Here is an 18,597-nt window from a genome sequence, read left to right as displayed (position 1 = left end):
AATGAAACCCACATCCCAGACACATTTAAAGTCATAATTTCATAATATTTATTATTGAATAAAATTAGCTGAATGAAACTAAAGCTGAAGAATGTCTCATTCGTTCAAGGGAACCTTCATTGATTGTAACTGACTCCCCCTCTCCCCTACTGTTCCCTACTGCCTGTCTCGCCTTCCAAGTGGAAGGTGACGCAAGCACCATTTTACTTGAGGGTCATCCCTTGATGCTCACACTCTTATTTCTACTTCATGTTCTCATCTCATCAGTGGAATCTGAGTTTTAATAGTCGTCATTTAATATTCATTGCTTGTAGCAGCACTTTTTGTCATTCCATGGTCCGATTGTCTTTCTGAGTTTTGAGTAATAGTTGTCAGGCCAGAGCATTTCATATTTTCATTGGTTGCATCTACCGCTATCGCCCGTTCATAAAGCGTCACCCATGTTGTGCTTCTGAGCCAGTGCCTCACATCTTAGTTGAGCAATTATTCCAACTGGAACTATCTGGCTGCTTTTGTGTTTTTTGTCGACAATGGAGTCATTTTATAGTCAATGTTATGATGAAAGTTTTGGTGTGATTGTTTTGGCTGCAATATCAATTAAAATTATTGTGAATAGCTTTGACTACCCCAATGTATTTAAATCCCAATTAACAAATGTTGACAACTGTTCCATGTTTTAAACTTTGAAGTCATTTCATTGGTCTGCTAGTGGTTTCTTCCAAACTTTCTCACCTCATTCATTGTCATTGATTTTAAAGCCTTTTATTGTGTTGTTTTTTGGATGTTTCTCCTTTTTTTTTTCATTTGCTCAGCACATCATCATCTTGTGTTCATTTTGCAGTCTCCAACAAAATTTTTTATAATGTTAGGAAAATGTCCTCTTTGTGAGCAGGTGGTTTGAACTTCATTCTCGTCTAGCAGTCTTTGCATTACTTTCTCAGGTGACCGTTGTCAGTTCAAAGGTCCTTGCGCATATCTTGATTGCGAGAACGGTGCCGAGTGTATGCAGACATTGAGTCAAGACGAGCTATCTTTTACTGGAGGATGTGAGTGCCTTCAGGGGTATAACGGTACCCTATGTGAAAATGAAATCGACTGGTGTGCCAGTTCTCCGTGCCAGAATGGCGCCACATGTAACAACACCCTAGCCGGCCCGGAGTGTACTTGTGTTCCTGGTTTTGGCGGTATATATCACTTTTTTTTTCACTGCTCATTAATTTTGAAAGAAATTCTTTGCCAAAAGATTGTCTTTATCAGAAACATGTCGTCATTGATAACTGTTCTTGTATCATGTAAGCAGTATTTGTGGTACTCAATTGAGTGTTAAGTGTGTAAGGTATGCAATATGCACATGTAACCTTTTTATTTTCTTATTTTTACATGAATATTTACATTTATATATCTTTATACTTTCTTCAATATACTGTACCTGTCATGAAATACTCAGGTCTTCAATACTTCAATACTACATGATAAGCCTTTGATTCTCCTGTCTATAAATATTTTGATATTTATACTTGCGATAAATAAATGGAAAAATGAGGGGGGGGGGGGGGAAATGTTAGTAAGTCATATAAAGATATGAAAACCTGTTCACATGAACAATAAGTATTACTGGATAGAGGAAAAGTACCATATTTGACAGTACTATTGACTCATACAGAGGTCAGGGAATAATTTATCACATCGCAAAAATGCTACACTAAATTGTCAAATTGCTGTGCAAGTGCAAAGTATGTATGTTTATAACAGTTTTGTACGTGTACAGGGGCCTAAAGGGGCAAAACTCAGAACCTTCAAACATGCTACACTAAATTTGAACAATAAATTTTTACCCCGGAGGTGTATCAATTTTTAGTTCTATTGATTCAAATAAAAAATGCAGAACAAAGTTCAAATGGTATGCAAACAAAGCCTTGTCAATATACCTTTCATATATGCAGTACATATATATATATTTCTTGACGTTAACAGTATATTTAGCGACAGTATCATATGAATGCAGTAAGCACTCTGTATACAGACTGTACAATATGTACATTTAACTGTGCATGTAATACTTCCAATCAAGTCACCCATGCAGAGGTCATTGCTACTGGCATAGCTCAAGTAAAATTGCTGATATATGCTTGATTCACTTCATGTGGGAATGCTTACAGTACGCTAATTATCCGTCAAGTTATATTGTGTTCCTTGTGGAAAAGAAAGGGAGAAGTCTGTCCTCTGATTTAGTATATGAAGTTTGTATACAGGTAAGTCAAGAAAATACTGAAAAAGTAGAGTAGTCCTGAATTCAAACTTTTCCATGTGTGAAGATCTGCTATATAGTAATGTTTTAGGAGATGTTACCCATATTCTTCCAAGTGTATCAGAAGACATGTTTAACCACCTGATTATGTTTTGTTTTTTCATGTTTCTTTGTATTTCAGTGTTTTTCCTTTAATTTTGCTTGTCGTTAGGATATATACTGTGTATTATTAGTTGGGTAACTGTTTATTAGCTGTTATACAATAGTATCGTTAAGAAATCAACATGTTGAACACCACCAACAAGTCATCTTGAGATGTTGCACAGTGCACCGATGATGATCACTAATCTGATTTAAACATGGCAAAAAGAAATGCACAATAACAGACATGTATGCAACAAAATTTGCAAGGAAATTCCTCCTGTATTTTTTACATTTTTTTTTATATTTGGTTATTACAAGTTCTGTTCGGCTTAGAAAATTATATAATACTTTGATATTGGTACATTTTGCATATATCACTTTGAAATTTTCAAATCTTGGAAAGGAATTGGTCAATAATGTTTATGTCAGATAAGTTATTAGATAAGATAACATAAAGATAACATAAAGATATACAGATAAGATAAAGTGTGAGAGCGTGGTGGTCGTTGTGATCCAAGGATTGCTGGTTCGATCCTTACCTAGTTCATTATGTTATATCCTTGGGCAAGATGCTTTATCTCAATTGCCTCTGTCCACCCAGGGGTTAAGTGGGTACCTGTGAGGTAACTTGTCATTGGGCGCAGTAAATAACTGCAGCCGCCTGGAGGGATTATCTCTGGGACAGGTTATCATTGACGTCTTTAAAACGCTTTGAAACCTATCGCAAGTGTAAAGTGAAATATAAATCGAATATCATAGTTCTTATTATTATTCCTTTGTTTGGTATCAACAACAGGTGATTTTTGTGAAACTCCACTACCAAATTGTGCCAGCGATCTATGTCAGAACGGAGCCAACTGCACTGATTTTGACTTTACCTACGAGTGTGACTGCCCTCCTGGATTCAACGGTACCAACTGCGAAGTTAACATTGACGACTGCGAAAACAACAACTGTACTAACGGTGAATGTGTGGACGAGATAACAAGATATTACTGTAATTGTACAAATACTGGTAAGACAAGAAATAATTAGAACAGTTTGGGAAAAGGGTTAAAAAATGAAAATTAAGCTTCTTACCTTTGCTCCTTACCCATCTCCCTACCTCCTTCTGTTATCATGTGGGTTCCCCCTGGTCAGTTAAAATATCACGGTCCACTAGGGTTGGGCGATATTTGCTTTTTAACGTCACGATAAGTAGTTCAAAAATTATCGCGATATTTCGATAATTACGATAATTTTACCTCTATCAGAATTAGCGTAAATGTCGAGCTTTGAGTGGACGAAGAAAGAGAGATATATGGTGGGGACATTCAAAGAGAATATCTGAGTTTGTTATGAACTGTTCCCTTGAAAATAAATAAATAAATAACCACGGAAAATTTTAGTATTTTGCGTGTCTGGCGATAAAAATTCGTAAGTTGAGGATTCAAAATACTGACAACTTTTTAAATTTAACTTGTCACAAAACTGATGAAAATTTTGAAATGACAAGTTAGAGTAGCTATATTATGTGATAAAATGAAAATAACTGAATCTGTCTTACAATCTTTAAAAAGTTTAACTTACAAAACTTTGGATATATATGAAACAAACTACGTTCGGTAAAGACCTGTTTCTAGACTGCCTAACAATGAACAGCGTGCACTATACGTACATCAGTTTACAACTGCAGTGTTTACCCCTACTTAAATATCACGGTAGGCTACAGTACATGTGCTGCGAATTTTCCCAGGTACCTTGCCAAACAACCCCCTCCCTGTCTAACACCTGTTTGTTAACATTTTTGGCACATTTCCAAAAAACTTTTCATGGAGTAAACTATTTTGGCTCCACTCTAGAATAACTTAGGTCAGTCAATAAAGGATCGGTAAAGTTATGCGAAATATGATCTTAGACGTTCAAGAAAAGTAGGTAAATATCCCCATAACACTATGGTAAGAAAAACACACCTCAAGCCAACTGACTCCTCCGCATGAACAAAACAATCTATTCCCCATGATACACGAGGCAGTCTACAGTATACCAGACATAGCACGATATCAAGGCCCCAATAGCTACAGTATGGCCATCTTTATGAAAGTAAACCTTGCAATCCCATGTTTTACGCCACTTTGCATGATTAACTAAATGCTAAATATTGTTTCCATGTCCTTGTAGAAAACGTCAACTTTGCAAAATACGATAAGTTATGTTTTTGTTGTTACGTGAGATCAGTAACCGACGAAGTGGTTAGGCTATTTACTATACTCTTAACTATGGTAGGATATTAATTTTTCCTTTTTTTGGGGGGGAATTTCTAGAAAATACTTTCTTTTTCTCCCGCTTAACACCAGATGTGGACTCATGGTTTATTCATAAATGGGTGAACTAGAGCCTTGTTTACATGACATTAGTTGCATTTAGCACGATATGCCAGTTTCGCGTGAATTTTTCGAAAGTATTTTGCTTGATCTTTGGTAAAATTTGAAAGGTGAACCAACTTACTGTGCGTACACAATTGGTAATTTCTCTACTGATTTTCAGAGTTTTTCTCTCTATACAGACTACAGTCAATGTTGTAAAAGACGTTTTTATTTTACGAAGTTCAAAAGTCAGTAAATGAAGTTGATAAACTTTATTTCTTTCCAACTTTCTCAACCATGGAATGCTAGAATAACATTTACACATAAAACGGAAAAGGATAATCGCATTTTTTTTCCACATTTATTTGAAATTTCTTTCACAAGAAATTATCGTCATATGTTCAATCCTCAAAAAATGTCATCTTGAAAAAAAATTATCGCGATAGTAATAATAATTTTCGATATATCGCCCAACCCTATGGTCCACCCAATAGAAGAATTTGTCCAAATCTAGCCAATTCCATTGATGTGTGCAGTACAAATTGATCTGATGAAATGCCTATCAGGTTCATGTTTCATCCATAACATTAATGTTAAGTGGTACTCATTTACTTCCTGCCAAATTGTGTATCAATATTCTACCAAATTATGGTACCTCTGACAACATGACAACATGATGAAGTCTTAAGATATTGACAGTCAGTAACCTTAACCAAATTACAGATACATGTTTAAAAAAGTCCCCAATAATTTCATGTTAATTCATCATGTGAAGCAATCCCCAATTGTTTGAACAGTTTATTGAGGGTATGTCATGGTTATTCTTGAAGGAAAGACCTTCTATTCATCTTTTCTAAAAAAAAAAATTTCAATTCACAGGATACAATGGAAGCTTTTGCGAAATGGACATTGACGAATGTTCCTCTAGTCCATGCCTGAATGGCGGAACTTGCAAAAACTTGCCTGGTGACTTCAAGTGTGAATGTATCGAACCTTACACGAGCACTTTCTGTGACAAAATGGATGTTTGCTTTGATAACCCTTGTGAGAATGGTGGTTCTTGCTCCCAGAATGGAACTGATATGCCGGTATGCAAATGTTCAGACAACTTCAGCGGAACGATTTGTGAAACGGTAAGAACATCATTGATCAGCAAGTTTATCAATGGTCTCTGCGATGAGTCGGGCTATCATTTCATGGCATAATTTGACGGTAAAATCATTTTAAAGTTACGACAAGATTTCAGTAGAGATTAATAACAGCATAATACTTATTTGCTCCATTGATACGTTCTTACGTTTTATCATTTGTTGCAGCTGGTTTGCTTTTGCAGCATAACAAAAACTGACAATAGGTCGAATGTAACCAGAAATGCATCTTCCAGGAATAATACAACTGATGCCTAACCTAGACCTACCCGACTTCCATTACCCCCTTGTATCAGAACATTTTTCTGGTCTCCAATAGTATGTTTGATGGGAGAAGAATAGAGGTTCACTTAACTTGCAGAAAGGAAGCAAGCAATCTCAAAGGAGACCTACATGCAGCAATCACTATCAACATACATTCTATCAGAGTTGATCGTTAACGTCCTCACATGAAAACTAACGGAGGTCTCGTAATCAAGCAAGAACAGAAAGACAAGATTCTAGTGATTCCAGTACCATATATGTAAAAACGTTTCAAATTTTTTTCCCAAATTGTCCTTCCTCTTTCAGTTCATTGGGCCAGATCCAAACAGTACTAACTGGCCTCTGATTGGTGGAATTATCGCTGGCGTCGTGCTGCTGGTCCTATTTATCATCGCCGTCATCTTGTTCATAAACATCCGTGAACAGAGAGCGACGGCCGGCACCTACAGCCCCAGTCGGCAGGAGATGTCCGGCTCTCGAGTGGAAATGGACAACGTCCTCAAACTGCCACCTCCTGAAAGGCTCATCTAGTTGTGCAGTTTAAGGTATTTTTGGTATCTGCACAACCAGAAAGTGTCTTTATTGCAAAGGGCAAAAGCTGGGCATTAACGTAGATGGCTTTATTGCCCTCCCGGTGGTGATGAGAAACCTTTAGCCTGAAGGAGTAGATAGGTCAATAGTGGTCATGGAATGATCAGGAATAGTCATGTATCGATGATGTAGCTGCCAGTCAGTCATGGAAAAAACATGGATATATTGTTGGTGATCCCACGTGTCAACCCTTAATCATGTTGCCATGTTAATAGATGCACACCATTGTGTGAACACCATATAAACTTTCATTTTTCACCTAGCAATGAAAAAATTCACAAAGAGAGATATTATTGGTCTCTTCAGAACTGGACCAGGACTGTGTATGTAGATCAGAAGGTCTTTCATACAAAACGTTTGGCATGAGTACCTACGGTAACCTTTAAAGACCAGAGACAGGTGAAATGTAAGCAAGCACAAATGCACCAAGAGAATGAATCCTTAATCAAAGGAATTAGGGTTGTGTAATGGTGAAAGGCTATTGATTGATTGAATTTGAATATTGGCTTCTTCACTATAGTATTAATTAACTGGTTACACAATTAACCTGCAAGTTTTAGTTCTCATTGGACAATGTGCAATAAGCTGAAAGTCATTGCTATTTGATAACCAAAGATTTTCATAGATAGACCATGGTTTGTCATTTATGATCTAAGGCTGCAGTGACATTACGGATCAGATCCGGCACAGCGTTGAATAGACTTTCAACCCTTGCGAGTTTACATTAGACCACACCCATGCAAACCCAGTGCTCGCCCTTACCAAATAGGACATTGAGGTTCCATGAACAGCAGAAAAGGCGTAAGAAACATAATCCCTGTGATGTGCAGCACTGCTTCAAGTATCTACTACTATTGTGTCAAGTTACATGCACAACAAACAACAACTGCTTAACCTGGCTAGCTCAAACAGCGTTTGTATTAAATATTTGATAACCAGCGTGAGCTCTGCTGGGCCTTAGTCTGTAGAAGTGTTCAATTCCAGGGGTCTGATCCGCATTGACATTACAAATTGAACATTGAGCCCAAGGTTCAACGCCGTGCTTGAGGTCTGATGTTAACGAGGCCTTACTCCAGTGTGTACATAAGTGGAAAGTGGACTCTGGTCATGTCCGCGCAGTAGTGAAATGCAGGACAGGTGTTTCTAATCACTCAAAATGACCAGTACCTTCACCAAATCAACAAATAACTTTCCCTGTCTCTGCCTGTCTTTAGCTCTACCACCTAACCATTCACAGCATTTATATTCACTGTATACTGGCATGGTATAGGCTGTATCTATTCTTCCCCACCCCGCACCTCCATTTGGTGGATAGTCACACATGTGTTTAATGAACTATGCAATTTCTGTGCAGTTGAAACTTTGTCAGCAAATATTGGATAACTAGACTAGTAGTGCCCTACACAGGCTTTAATATGAATAGAGGTGCTTATAAAATGTTTTTAACAAGGAAGCTATTAAACAAAAAGTGTACAGTAGATGTCTTTTAGATCTACGTGACCATAACGTCAAGAATTTTACATTTATTTATTCTAGAAACTTTGAGATGCACATCTGTGTAGATTATGGCAATGTCATAAGATCTGAAAGTGTTGTCATTAGGTGCGATAAACAGGGGACCAGGGTGTTTTCTTTTTAGATTCATTGTCAATGTAGGAGAAGAACAGTTTTTACTAACCACTGAAGTTCTGCAAAGTCTTTACTGCACCGTACACTATACAGGTTATCGAGGTGTTTTGAGAGTTTACTTGTGTAGCTATATACTCATGAGTGTGATAACACTGTAATGTGATCCTGCCATAAATGTGAATTCGCTACTTGAACTTTGTGTCTATTCAACACCTACTTAAACTGAACTGTGTTACAACCCGCTGGGTTTTGAGTTATAAAGCAGTGTGAGCAGTCTATTGCTTTGGCAAAAATTTAAACCAAAAATTAGCATTTTTTTTACAAATGTGGTTTACTTTGAGAAACCTTCACTGATTAATGTATCATCCTGTTTATATCATTTTACTTTCTTTTTATTTAGATTAAATAGTTTCATAATATGAAACATGACAATCTGATAATCAATATTGCTTTTGTTAGCCCAACAAAATGCCTGCTACATGAAGCCCAAATGTTTCATATACTCACGTCACTAGTTGTTAATTGTGAAATATAGCCTCGTGTTTCAACACATGCTGTACGTTGCACCGTGATAGCAAACTATGAAATAAAGGAAATTCTCGGTGCCCATAAGACCTATCCCACCCCCCCACACCCTGTTGTAGCAAACAGTACCTAAAGCAGCATGCTGTGCCAACAGACCCTCCTCCTAAAGTGGTTGGCTTTGTTTCAAGAAAGGTTAACTTCTTTCACCATTCAAAACATACTTTGGATATATATTTCAAAGATCGAACCAATGGAGCTTAGGCCTGCAACACATTCATAGTAGGTTATGTCCTATACCTAGTGTACTTTGTATATAAGAATCAGGTTAGGAGGTTTTATCATACACAAGCAGGTCTTAAGTTAACAAGTAACTGCACCCCTGTATTCAGTAGTATCTTCCAGATACTTACCTTTAATCAAACTTTACTTTAATCAAACTTTACCAGTACTGTGCCTTATGTCTAAAGAAATGATTTTAGCTAATGTTTTTTACTTGTATTCAACTTTAATTGATAACGTAATTTTTTTACTTGACCTTTTAATATAAAATGGTTTAAATTCGTGACTGAATATGTCGGTAAGATGAATGAAATATTATCACTGTATTATTCAGTAACGTACAGTATGGTGCTTAGCAACAACTCTTTTTGTCAGCATAAGCTGTTATTGTCATATTGTAGAAGTGCGCTCAGTGGGACAGACTTAACAGTTTAATATCACTTTTTGTCATCAAATTCTCAGTGGGTCAAACCTTTCCATTATGGAAGATACCTCAAAGATGTTGTTTTTATCTTTTTGTATTAAACGTTTATTATAATACAATTCAACTCATGTCTCGTCCACATTTGAGAACGCATGTATTTTTCTGAACTGGAAGGGGGGTCAGCTTCGTAGTCTGAACACTGGCTTACTCGGGATCAGATCTCGCAAATATTTGATCTCAATTTTCGGGGATCAGTCGGACCCTGCAGGGGCGATCAGGATTGTTGTGAAATTGAGCTGGGAGTATCATGTGACGTGAGATTCCGGGTCACACTCTCTCATCAATTCTACGTAAACAGAGACCGTTGCCGGTTTGAACACACGGTAGTAATATAGCAGCCATCATTAGCTTTATCTCCTCTGGTTAGACATTGATCCATCAAACATTCTCAAATAAGGATGCTTCATTCCCTCTCAGGGAGAAAACAAGATCCTGATTTCAATTGAATTCTCAAATGTGAACAAGACCTCAGTTTGTGTTCAAGTAGATTATGGTTGATTTTTTTTTATCTAAGACCAGAACATTAGAATAAATAGATTTTGTTGCAATTGTCCTCACTAAAATCAGCAAACATCATTGCCAAATGTTTATCTTTGTTAAATCCAAAGTACTTTTTGAGTATATTCACATGGTCGATCTCCTATGAGTTCCTATTGTAATGTATTCATTCAAATTATTATCTATTACCATTTGTAAACTGCTCTTTAAATAACCAGTACCTATTTCAAATTCATGTCTGTAAGGAAAATATTCTCTTCAAATCTGGGTCAACTTATTATCGAGTTTAAGGTTATAAGCACCAAAAATTATTCCCATGTTTTTATTTTTGTCTGTTTATTGCCATCTATGTGTATTCAAACTTTGTTGCAAACGATACATTTTTTGCAAACTTTTCACATTTTTGGGGGGGTTTTATGTAAATATGGAATAAAACTGCATTTTACATATTTTTGTACATTACTCCAGCACAGTTTTCAAATTTAATCATATTTTAATGTATTTCCATTGAATTGTATTCATGATGTTGTATGTTTTGTTTTTTGTTTCTATGTATATATATCCTGCTGTATATATATATATATATACATATATATATATATATATATATATATATATATATATATATTTATAAATTTACCTTGTCCTAATAATCAAGCCGTCTGTTACCGTTCTTCTTTCTTGCGGTTGTATTCACTATGGTTTTTATTAAAACTGCCATCCAAAAAGAAAAATTTAATTAGAACATAGAAAAGATAAGAATATATTCCAGTAGTCGATTCTTACACATTTATTATCACATACAGTAGCTATCAATACGCACATTCCATCTGCACATATTTTAAATAGAATAGCTTTTGTAGCATAGAAGAGGTATTTGTTATTATTGCTTCTAATGTAGTTGTGTATTTTCATGATGCTAATATTACTGATGCGTTTCCATAATGCTTATATATAGTCTCTGTATATTCATGATGCTTATAGCTGCCATATTTTCATGATTTCTATAAATGTAAACATTTTTTTTTTTTTTGTCTTGTTGGTTAACTTGTGATCAGTAAAATTACTTGATACATCCATGGTTTTGTCAAGAAGTCAACCGTGGTGATATTTCTGTTATTCTTGGACTAAGTATTTAGTTACACCAGTCCAGCATAGTATAAACTGTTAATACCAAAAAGTTCCAGTCAATTTGATCACAACCTTACATAGAACAGTTACAGGGTCTTCTCGATACTTTAAAGTTTGTTTTAATGTTGTTATTCAATTCCGAAAGTAAAACATGAAATTTTTAAAATGGCATTCCATATATATTAAAGTAATATTCCGATGTATTTCATAGGAAATTGAAAGAATCTGATCAAAATGTGAAACATTTTGCAATGATATTTCGGCTTTAAATGTAGTAACAAGGCTTAAAAGCACCTGTTCACAGCAATGATTGAGAGGGAATTTTAACTGTTAAACTAGCAAAAAGGTTAATGTAAAATAATTATAAAGTCTCAATATATTCAATTTCAAACAACAACACAGGTTTTCATATAATGACAATGTTTTCATACAGTGATGTTGGTAAAATTCAAATGTTTCATCCCCTGGGGATATTTTTCTGAAAGATTTTTTTTTTTAAACATTCAAAATTGAAAGTAGCAAGTTGGTGTTAGGTCTTAAAACAGTGATCTTGGGTTTAATAGAAAGGAAGAAAGTGTCTTGATATATTAATCTCTAAGTTAACTTTAATTAGTTTTAAGTCATGGGGTAATTATTTCTTGAGTGTGTTTTATTAATTAATGTATTCAAAGCTTTTACTCATTTATTGTGATTTCCCAATGTTGTTTACTTATGTTTTTTATTGTTCCCCATATTAAACCTTTTATTTCTTCTTTTTTGATCGGGAGGGGAGGGGGGGATATTTCAATTAGTGACTTAATTAAAAGTTTCCCTTAGCTTGTAAAGTGCCTTCATGTATCATTGTATTCTGTTTCTTTTCTGAATATTGACATTACTGCAAAATTAAATTGCCTTTTAGAAGTGCATTTGAGTTTCTGATAATTAGCTCCAAAAACATTAGCCTTAATATGCAAGACTGTTAGTTCCTTTATGTAATTGCTTTTATTATTGAAATGTCTAATTAGTGATTATTGTATTAAAGTAGTACATCTGTATCGTCACAGATCGTCACATAATGGCCCTGGAGGCTGTGTTAGTATTATAGTGGCTCCATAAACCTATTGGGGTTGGAGTATGACTTGTTGTTGGCGGTTTGATTCCGAAAGAATACCTTTATAGTGGCACGTTACGCCTAGGAATTGGACTCTGTGGTGGTGGCACCTTAAACGTGGACGTGTTAAATGATCAATTCATCATTTGCTGCAAAATGTTAATATAATAACATTCTGATGCGATCATAGTTGATCATTTCCTTGCAAAATGTTGAATTGATAAATTTATCATTTTGTTGCAAAATTTTGAATTGCAAGGGTGAGATATATAAAGTTTTCAATTTATTATTATGATGCAAATTGCTAAAATTTATTACATTTGATTAATCATCATTTTGTCATTTTGCAGCAAAATGTTGGAATCCTCACTTTATTAGATTCAAGGAATTTGCCATTTTGCTGCAAATTGATAATATAATAACTGAACACTTAATCATTTTGTTGAAAATTGCTGCTATATAAACAGAAAGATCTCAACATTTTGACAGCACCTTCACGTTTCTATATTCAATATTTTCAACAACTTCTCCCTGTTTCTGAACTGCGTTGTTATCGGACATTAATACCTGAAACATATAGTATTGATAAACATTAAAAACACTGATTTACGTCATGCTTCAGCAACTGATTTTAATGGGCCAGTTATTTGTACATAATTAATGTTGTTATTGTAAGTATCGTCACATGTTAACCACATTATTTCTTTTTCATATAGTGTTTTACAGTTTTATTTTTTAGACAGATAAATGGTATTTACATAGATCTAAAGAAAAAAGGTGTTTTCTTCGTTTTTGTATTCGAGATACAATATTTAATGTATTTCCTAATAGGCAAGTAATCTGCGATTTTGTATTCAACATTTTTTTTTCCGAAAGAAGAATTTGAAATACAAACCGTAGAAATATAAAGCTCTTGCCCCCTCTTCTTCTTTTCCCCCATCATTCTTACCATCTTATGTCTTATGAAAATTGAATAATCAGGATAATACGCGACTTATGCAATATGGTCCAAATCCCACTGTAATTTGTGTGAAAGGAAAGTTCTCCGACACCCAACCCCCTCCCAACCCCCAGTACACACCGTTTAAACATTTCTCGTACCTCCAAGTTTTGCAGCTATTTTCTTCAATACCCCCCCCCCACCCCTCTCCAAATATGTCTCACACCACAATTAAATGTTCCATTGACTTACACACTAAACTCGTCACTTTCAAGACCTGTATTTCAACTGGTATATCCTACCCACCAAATGATAGCTGAGATCTTGGCCTATCATGGCACTTGCAAACTTCCATATGATGACCGTTTAGATTTTGAGCTAGAAGAGGAGCAAGTTTAGCATACTGAACCCCCCCCCCCCCCTCCCTTCCATCTGCTCGCTCGGAGTAATATCAACATTTAATCAAAGATTTTATAAAATGGTTTATATTACCTTCGATCCTACCCTACTTTCACACCATCTGTACTTTGAGTTATGTTCTTTCATATAAAGGCAGAACAAACAATGACAGTAACTGATAACATGCTTAAACAAGCTTTACCTTAGGTACTTTTACCTCTTTTATCTGACAATGGTTAACTTTTCGAGCGGATGTACACTACTCTAATTTTGGTGCGGTACCTATAACAACATACCGTCAGAGGAACCCCTTTTACAAGCGCGCATGACCATTATTATGAGCACATGTTGTGCAGTACTTGCAGGTTATGCTAATTCCTAGACCCCTTTTCAAGGCGCAGATCCAGAGGTTATAGTGGTCTATATAACCTTTCCACTGGCCTTTCAACCTCACAACAGAATTCAAAGTCCTGGATCCTGCTGGTGATCCAGACATTGTGTTTAACAGCAACCCCTAAGCTCCCGTTGCGTTCAGTCCCCGGTCAAGGCACAGTTGACCATTTATTACTTGCAGATCTGACCATGGTTCTGAACATGGGCGGGATTACGGGGGGGGGCAAGAGGGGGCATTTGCCCCCACCCCCACTTTTTCCCAGACCTTAGTTCACTTTTTTGTCGCTTTTGCAGACAAATGTGTACAACCCTAAGCGAAATTATTCCCCCACAACAGCTATCCAATTGGCCTATTTGTTTCGAATCTAAGTCGAATTTGTGTTTAACATCGTAACATGAAGCATGCAGAATAACTGGAGCTGGAGCTAGCACATGGTTCACAGCACAGTTTACGAATCCTGGAGCTAACAAACTAGCGATTCAATTCTGCATGTGATGAATCCGCGGCATGTGCTACAGTGCTAGCTTCAGGAATTGATTTTCAACGTTGCTGCTCTACTGAATGCGTTGAATAACTAAATCCAGAGAAACGATTTACGAAAGCCAGATTTGCATATTGGGTATATCAATAATTAAATTCAATACACTGACACATGACACCCCCCCCCCCCCCGTGTCAACAATATGCAATGGCAATGCCGATGTAATTTCTTTACTGCTCGAAATCCTGGAATGATGAATTCAAATCGAATAATGTAAATTACAAATTGGCACTAACACAGTAACACATTAAATCCATTGTTACAGTATACAGCACTCGGCAGTTTCGGTAGGAGGGGGGGGGGGTGGGTGTAAAGGTATGGCCCCCGATATTTGCCAAGTGCTCCAAGAAGTGGGGACCGCGGGGAGAATTTCGAAGTGGGTGCTGAACATATTCTTGATCGGTCCAATGCACAATATACTAATAATTTTAGGGGGAAAGAACTGTCTAGATGCGATTTATTGTTACCAGAGGTGTCATTTTTGCTGATCTAGGATTTCCTTTTTGCTTAAATTTCGACGCGCCGCGCCAACTGATGGTGGTGCACCGCCTAAATAGTGACGTATAAGCTTCAGTTGTACATCACCATATAAGTTCTTCTATCCGTCCTCCCTAATTATTTACACACGTTCATTAATTGTTTAGATGCAATTTAAAGCCTATATGGGTGTTAATTTTACCGATCTAAGGGTACCTTTCATGGAAAATTTTGACGCTCCTTGCCAACCGATGATGGCGCTCCGCTTAGATAGTGACGTATAACAAAAGTTGTACATCACCATCTGACCATATGTTCTACTATCAATCCTCTTCAAATTTTTAAACGATAATTAACTATCTAGATACAATTGCAGACATGAGATCCATATTTCAAGGATGGGTACATGCAGCTTAGAGCACTCGGGAAGTGCCGTTTCAGGCCATCTGGAGGGTTTGTAAAGCCAAAAAATGTCTTGTACGCTACGCGCCAACTGATGGTGGCGCTCCGCTTAGATGGTCTTGCTGGCAGGTTTGCCCCCCCCCCCCCCACTTTCACAACTCGAATCCCGCCCCTGGTTCTGAAAGATTATCCGTTAAAAGTTTTCAGACGTTTGGTGGTCTTAAATGCTCTTTAGAACAAATTAAGTGATTAACAGTTTCTTTGGAGCGTATAAATCAAGTACATGAACAGTATAGAGGTATTACAATTGATAGCATCTCTTATACATCGCAAGGAATCCACGATCGTGGTGACGTAATGCATATCACACTAGATTCCAAAGGTCTTTACTTCCCGTATACCGCATGATCAGGCGGCTCTGGCATTTCGAACAGAGCTTGACTTAAAGGGAAAGTGAATAGCACTCCCTGCATGGGATTCTACAGACTGTGGAGAGAATTTAAAAACAAACACAAACAGTACCAAAACCTGTGCTCTCTTTCGTTGTAGATATCAACTCCCTCGCTTTCCTTCCAGCACAGTACGCCCGTAAATACATGCAACGATCAAAATACGTCCTATGCTACAATGTTAAGAATATTCTTTCTTTTGCTATATCTCAGCATCTATCTATCCATCCGATTGACTTCGACCTTTAGGTAAATAGTAGATTAAATTATTTCTTTACAAGTATGTACCTTTAAATCGTGATTAAGACAGTTAAGAATGAGAGGAATTCGGATAATTTTACTTCTCTCTTCGCCAATACAATAATTGTATTACAGTGTATTATACTTGCCGTTTCATCAATTCAGGATCTTACAATCAAAGCAACACTGCACATTCCTTTAACAAAAAAATCAATACTTTCGACCTCTAGAATAACAAAAGATGTTAAAATTCTCATTTTATTTATATAAACTTCAAAGTGATTGGACAAAATGTAGGACCGTCGTTTTTACTGTCCAATGACAAATCTTGTAAGACTTGCAGAATCTTGAGCTATCTTTTCGTCTCCCCCGTTGCGTGTAACTCAAATATTTTGTTAAGTGTAACAAATCTCAAGCTTTCTTCAAACTTGACGATTTCTTCAATGTATCTACCATAAAGGATCTCTTCTTTCACAGAATATAGGTGAGGTAAACGTTTTATATATACCTTCTAGCATTTTTATTTTCAAAACGTCCAAACTTTTGGAATAAAGCAGTTCATCTTTGAGTTTTCTCACAGTGATGTGGCGCTTTCGCACAGTCAATTATTTATAGAGGGGGTTACTACATACATGTTCTAAATAGTTTAACAGTAAGTTTTATGTTATGTTAACTTGATGTGAAATTGTGTTTATCCCATCGATTCAAAGCAGTCAATAACTCCACATTTAGATTTCGTACCAAATTACATTGTCATATTCGTACCCGTATGAAGAAGTTTATTCTTTTCAGACCTTAGCAAATAAAAACCCCTTCGCATATATTGGAATAGCTCAATTTTCCTGATGTAAGAAGGAGGGCGTTTTTGGGGAGGTGAAGGAAATTAATGGAGTAAGATATGCCCTGCCCTTTAAAGGGGTATTCTCCGTTGGCTGAAGTTGATGGGCTGATAAAAATTGCTGGTCATTTCTGCATTAGTAGGTTGAAACCACATCCGCATAGCACTTCGTATCGCGAAGATATAAATTTTTCAAATGTGGTGATATTTTGTGAATGTATATATTCAACAGCAGAGTGAATGATGTTATTACTCGCAATTCATTTTTTAGGTTTCTTTTATGTTACAATATTTAACTTACTCATTCATAGAGGAAAGAAATATTTCTACAAAAAAAATCTGCATTTTGCCAAAATTCTAAATACAGAGAACCTGGAAAGCTAAGCAAAGATTCCAAGTGTAAATCAACAATACTATAGTAGGAAAGTAAAGCCTTTGAAGAAACTTTGCCGCTATGTCGTCACAGACCACCTACTGTGATCCATTCCAGGGAAGAATCGAAGATTTAGTCACTCAAAATAAGTTACATTCAATCATTCATATCTTTGAGTTAGGTGACAAGATATTGAGATGGGATTTACAACTATGATAGTGCGAAATATTTCTCCTGCCTGTCTGTTACCCGGCGTTATATCCCTTATAACTGTTTTCTGATCAAATCCATTTAAACAGATGTATATAAATGTGTACACCAGCCTTACCAGGACTACCGCGGGTTATTTTTATTATTATTGTCCCGTTCACCGGTTATCGAAACCGGCGAAGTTCGCTTGTCCTCACCCCCCCCCCCCACCCAATCCACTCCAATCCCCGCCAGGCATTGTTTGTTTTGGACGTCCATGGCTGTCTTGAACTAGTCAATACGGTGTATGCACAATATATAATTTTTATCTAAATTGTATTCAAAACTGTTCTCATAAACTGTAACATATGACAGTACTTCTGCATTGTTGCGATGTTGCTTATAGTTCTATCCATGTGGTCTCGTAAGTTTTCGGCGAGTCCTCTTGGATGTTCACGGTCCTACTAAGAACTGATCAATACGTCACTCACTTGTCAGACGGACGAATACAAAATGTCTTCACATGTTGTACGGAGCAGTGTATCGTCATATCCAAAGGTATTGAGCAACACATCAACGAAGACAGATATAATAAATTTAATTTTGAGCGCGACACGAGCCCATTGTAGTACAATAAGGCAGCTGACCCAATTGTACAGTTATACGAATGTAGATTTTGACAGCAATTGGTATGGTCTTTATATTCTACGGAGCAGTTTACAACACTGACATGTTTATCTATAATTGTGTAAGGAGTGGTTTATGTGAATTACCAAGGTTTTGTAACACCTGACGGATCATATGTGGTGTCTTTGATAGTCCACTTGAAATAACATCTACATTTTAAACACATTGTTACAGTCTCGATGTAACGAGAATGACATAACACGTTCAGTTAAAACACACAGTTATAGTCTCAATGTAACGTGAATGACATAACGGTGACATCCCTATTTTCCGACGTCTCTATGTTCCGACG

General features: G+C 36.4%; 1 protein-coding gene across 2 annotated transcripts in view; it reads left to right on the top strand.

Annotated features, from left to right (window-relative positions):
* Positions 1–13,285, top strand: part of LOC139964130 (protein crumbs-like) — a 44,896-nt gene extending 31,611 nt beyond the window's left edge. For both annotated transcript variants that reach the window (XM_071965490.1, XM_071965491.1), the window contains 4 exons: positions 942–1,184; positions 3,189–3,407; positions 5,617–5,870; positions 6,456–13,285. In XM_071965490.1, coding sequence (XP_071821591.1) covers positions 942–1,184; positions 3,189–3,407; positions 5,617–5,870; positions 6,456–6,680 — 941 coding nt within the window. In that variant the 3' untranslated portion in view covers positions 6,681–13,285. The remainder of the gene's footprint in view (positions 1–941; positions 1,185–3,188; positions 3,408–5,616; positions 5,871–6,455) is intronic.
* Positions 13,286–18,597: the final 5,312 nt, after the last annotated feature.

The sequence above is a fragment of the Apostichopus japonicus genome, chromosome 22, assembly GCF_037975245.1.
Source record: "Apostichopus japonicus isolate 1M-3 chromosome 22, ASM3797524v1, whole genome shotgun sequence".
NCBI lineage: Eukaryota > Metazoa > Echinodermata > Holothuroidea > Aspidochirotida > Stichopodidae > Apostichopus > Apostichopus japonicus.
This window is presented reverse-complemented; position numbering and strand designations above follow the sequence as displayed.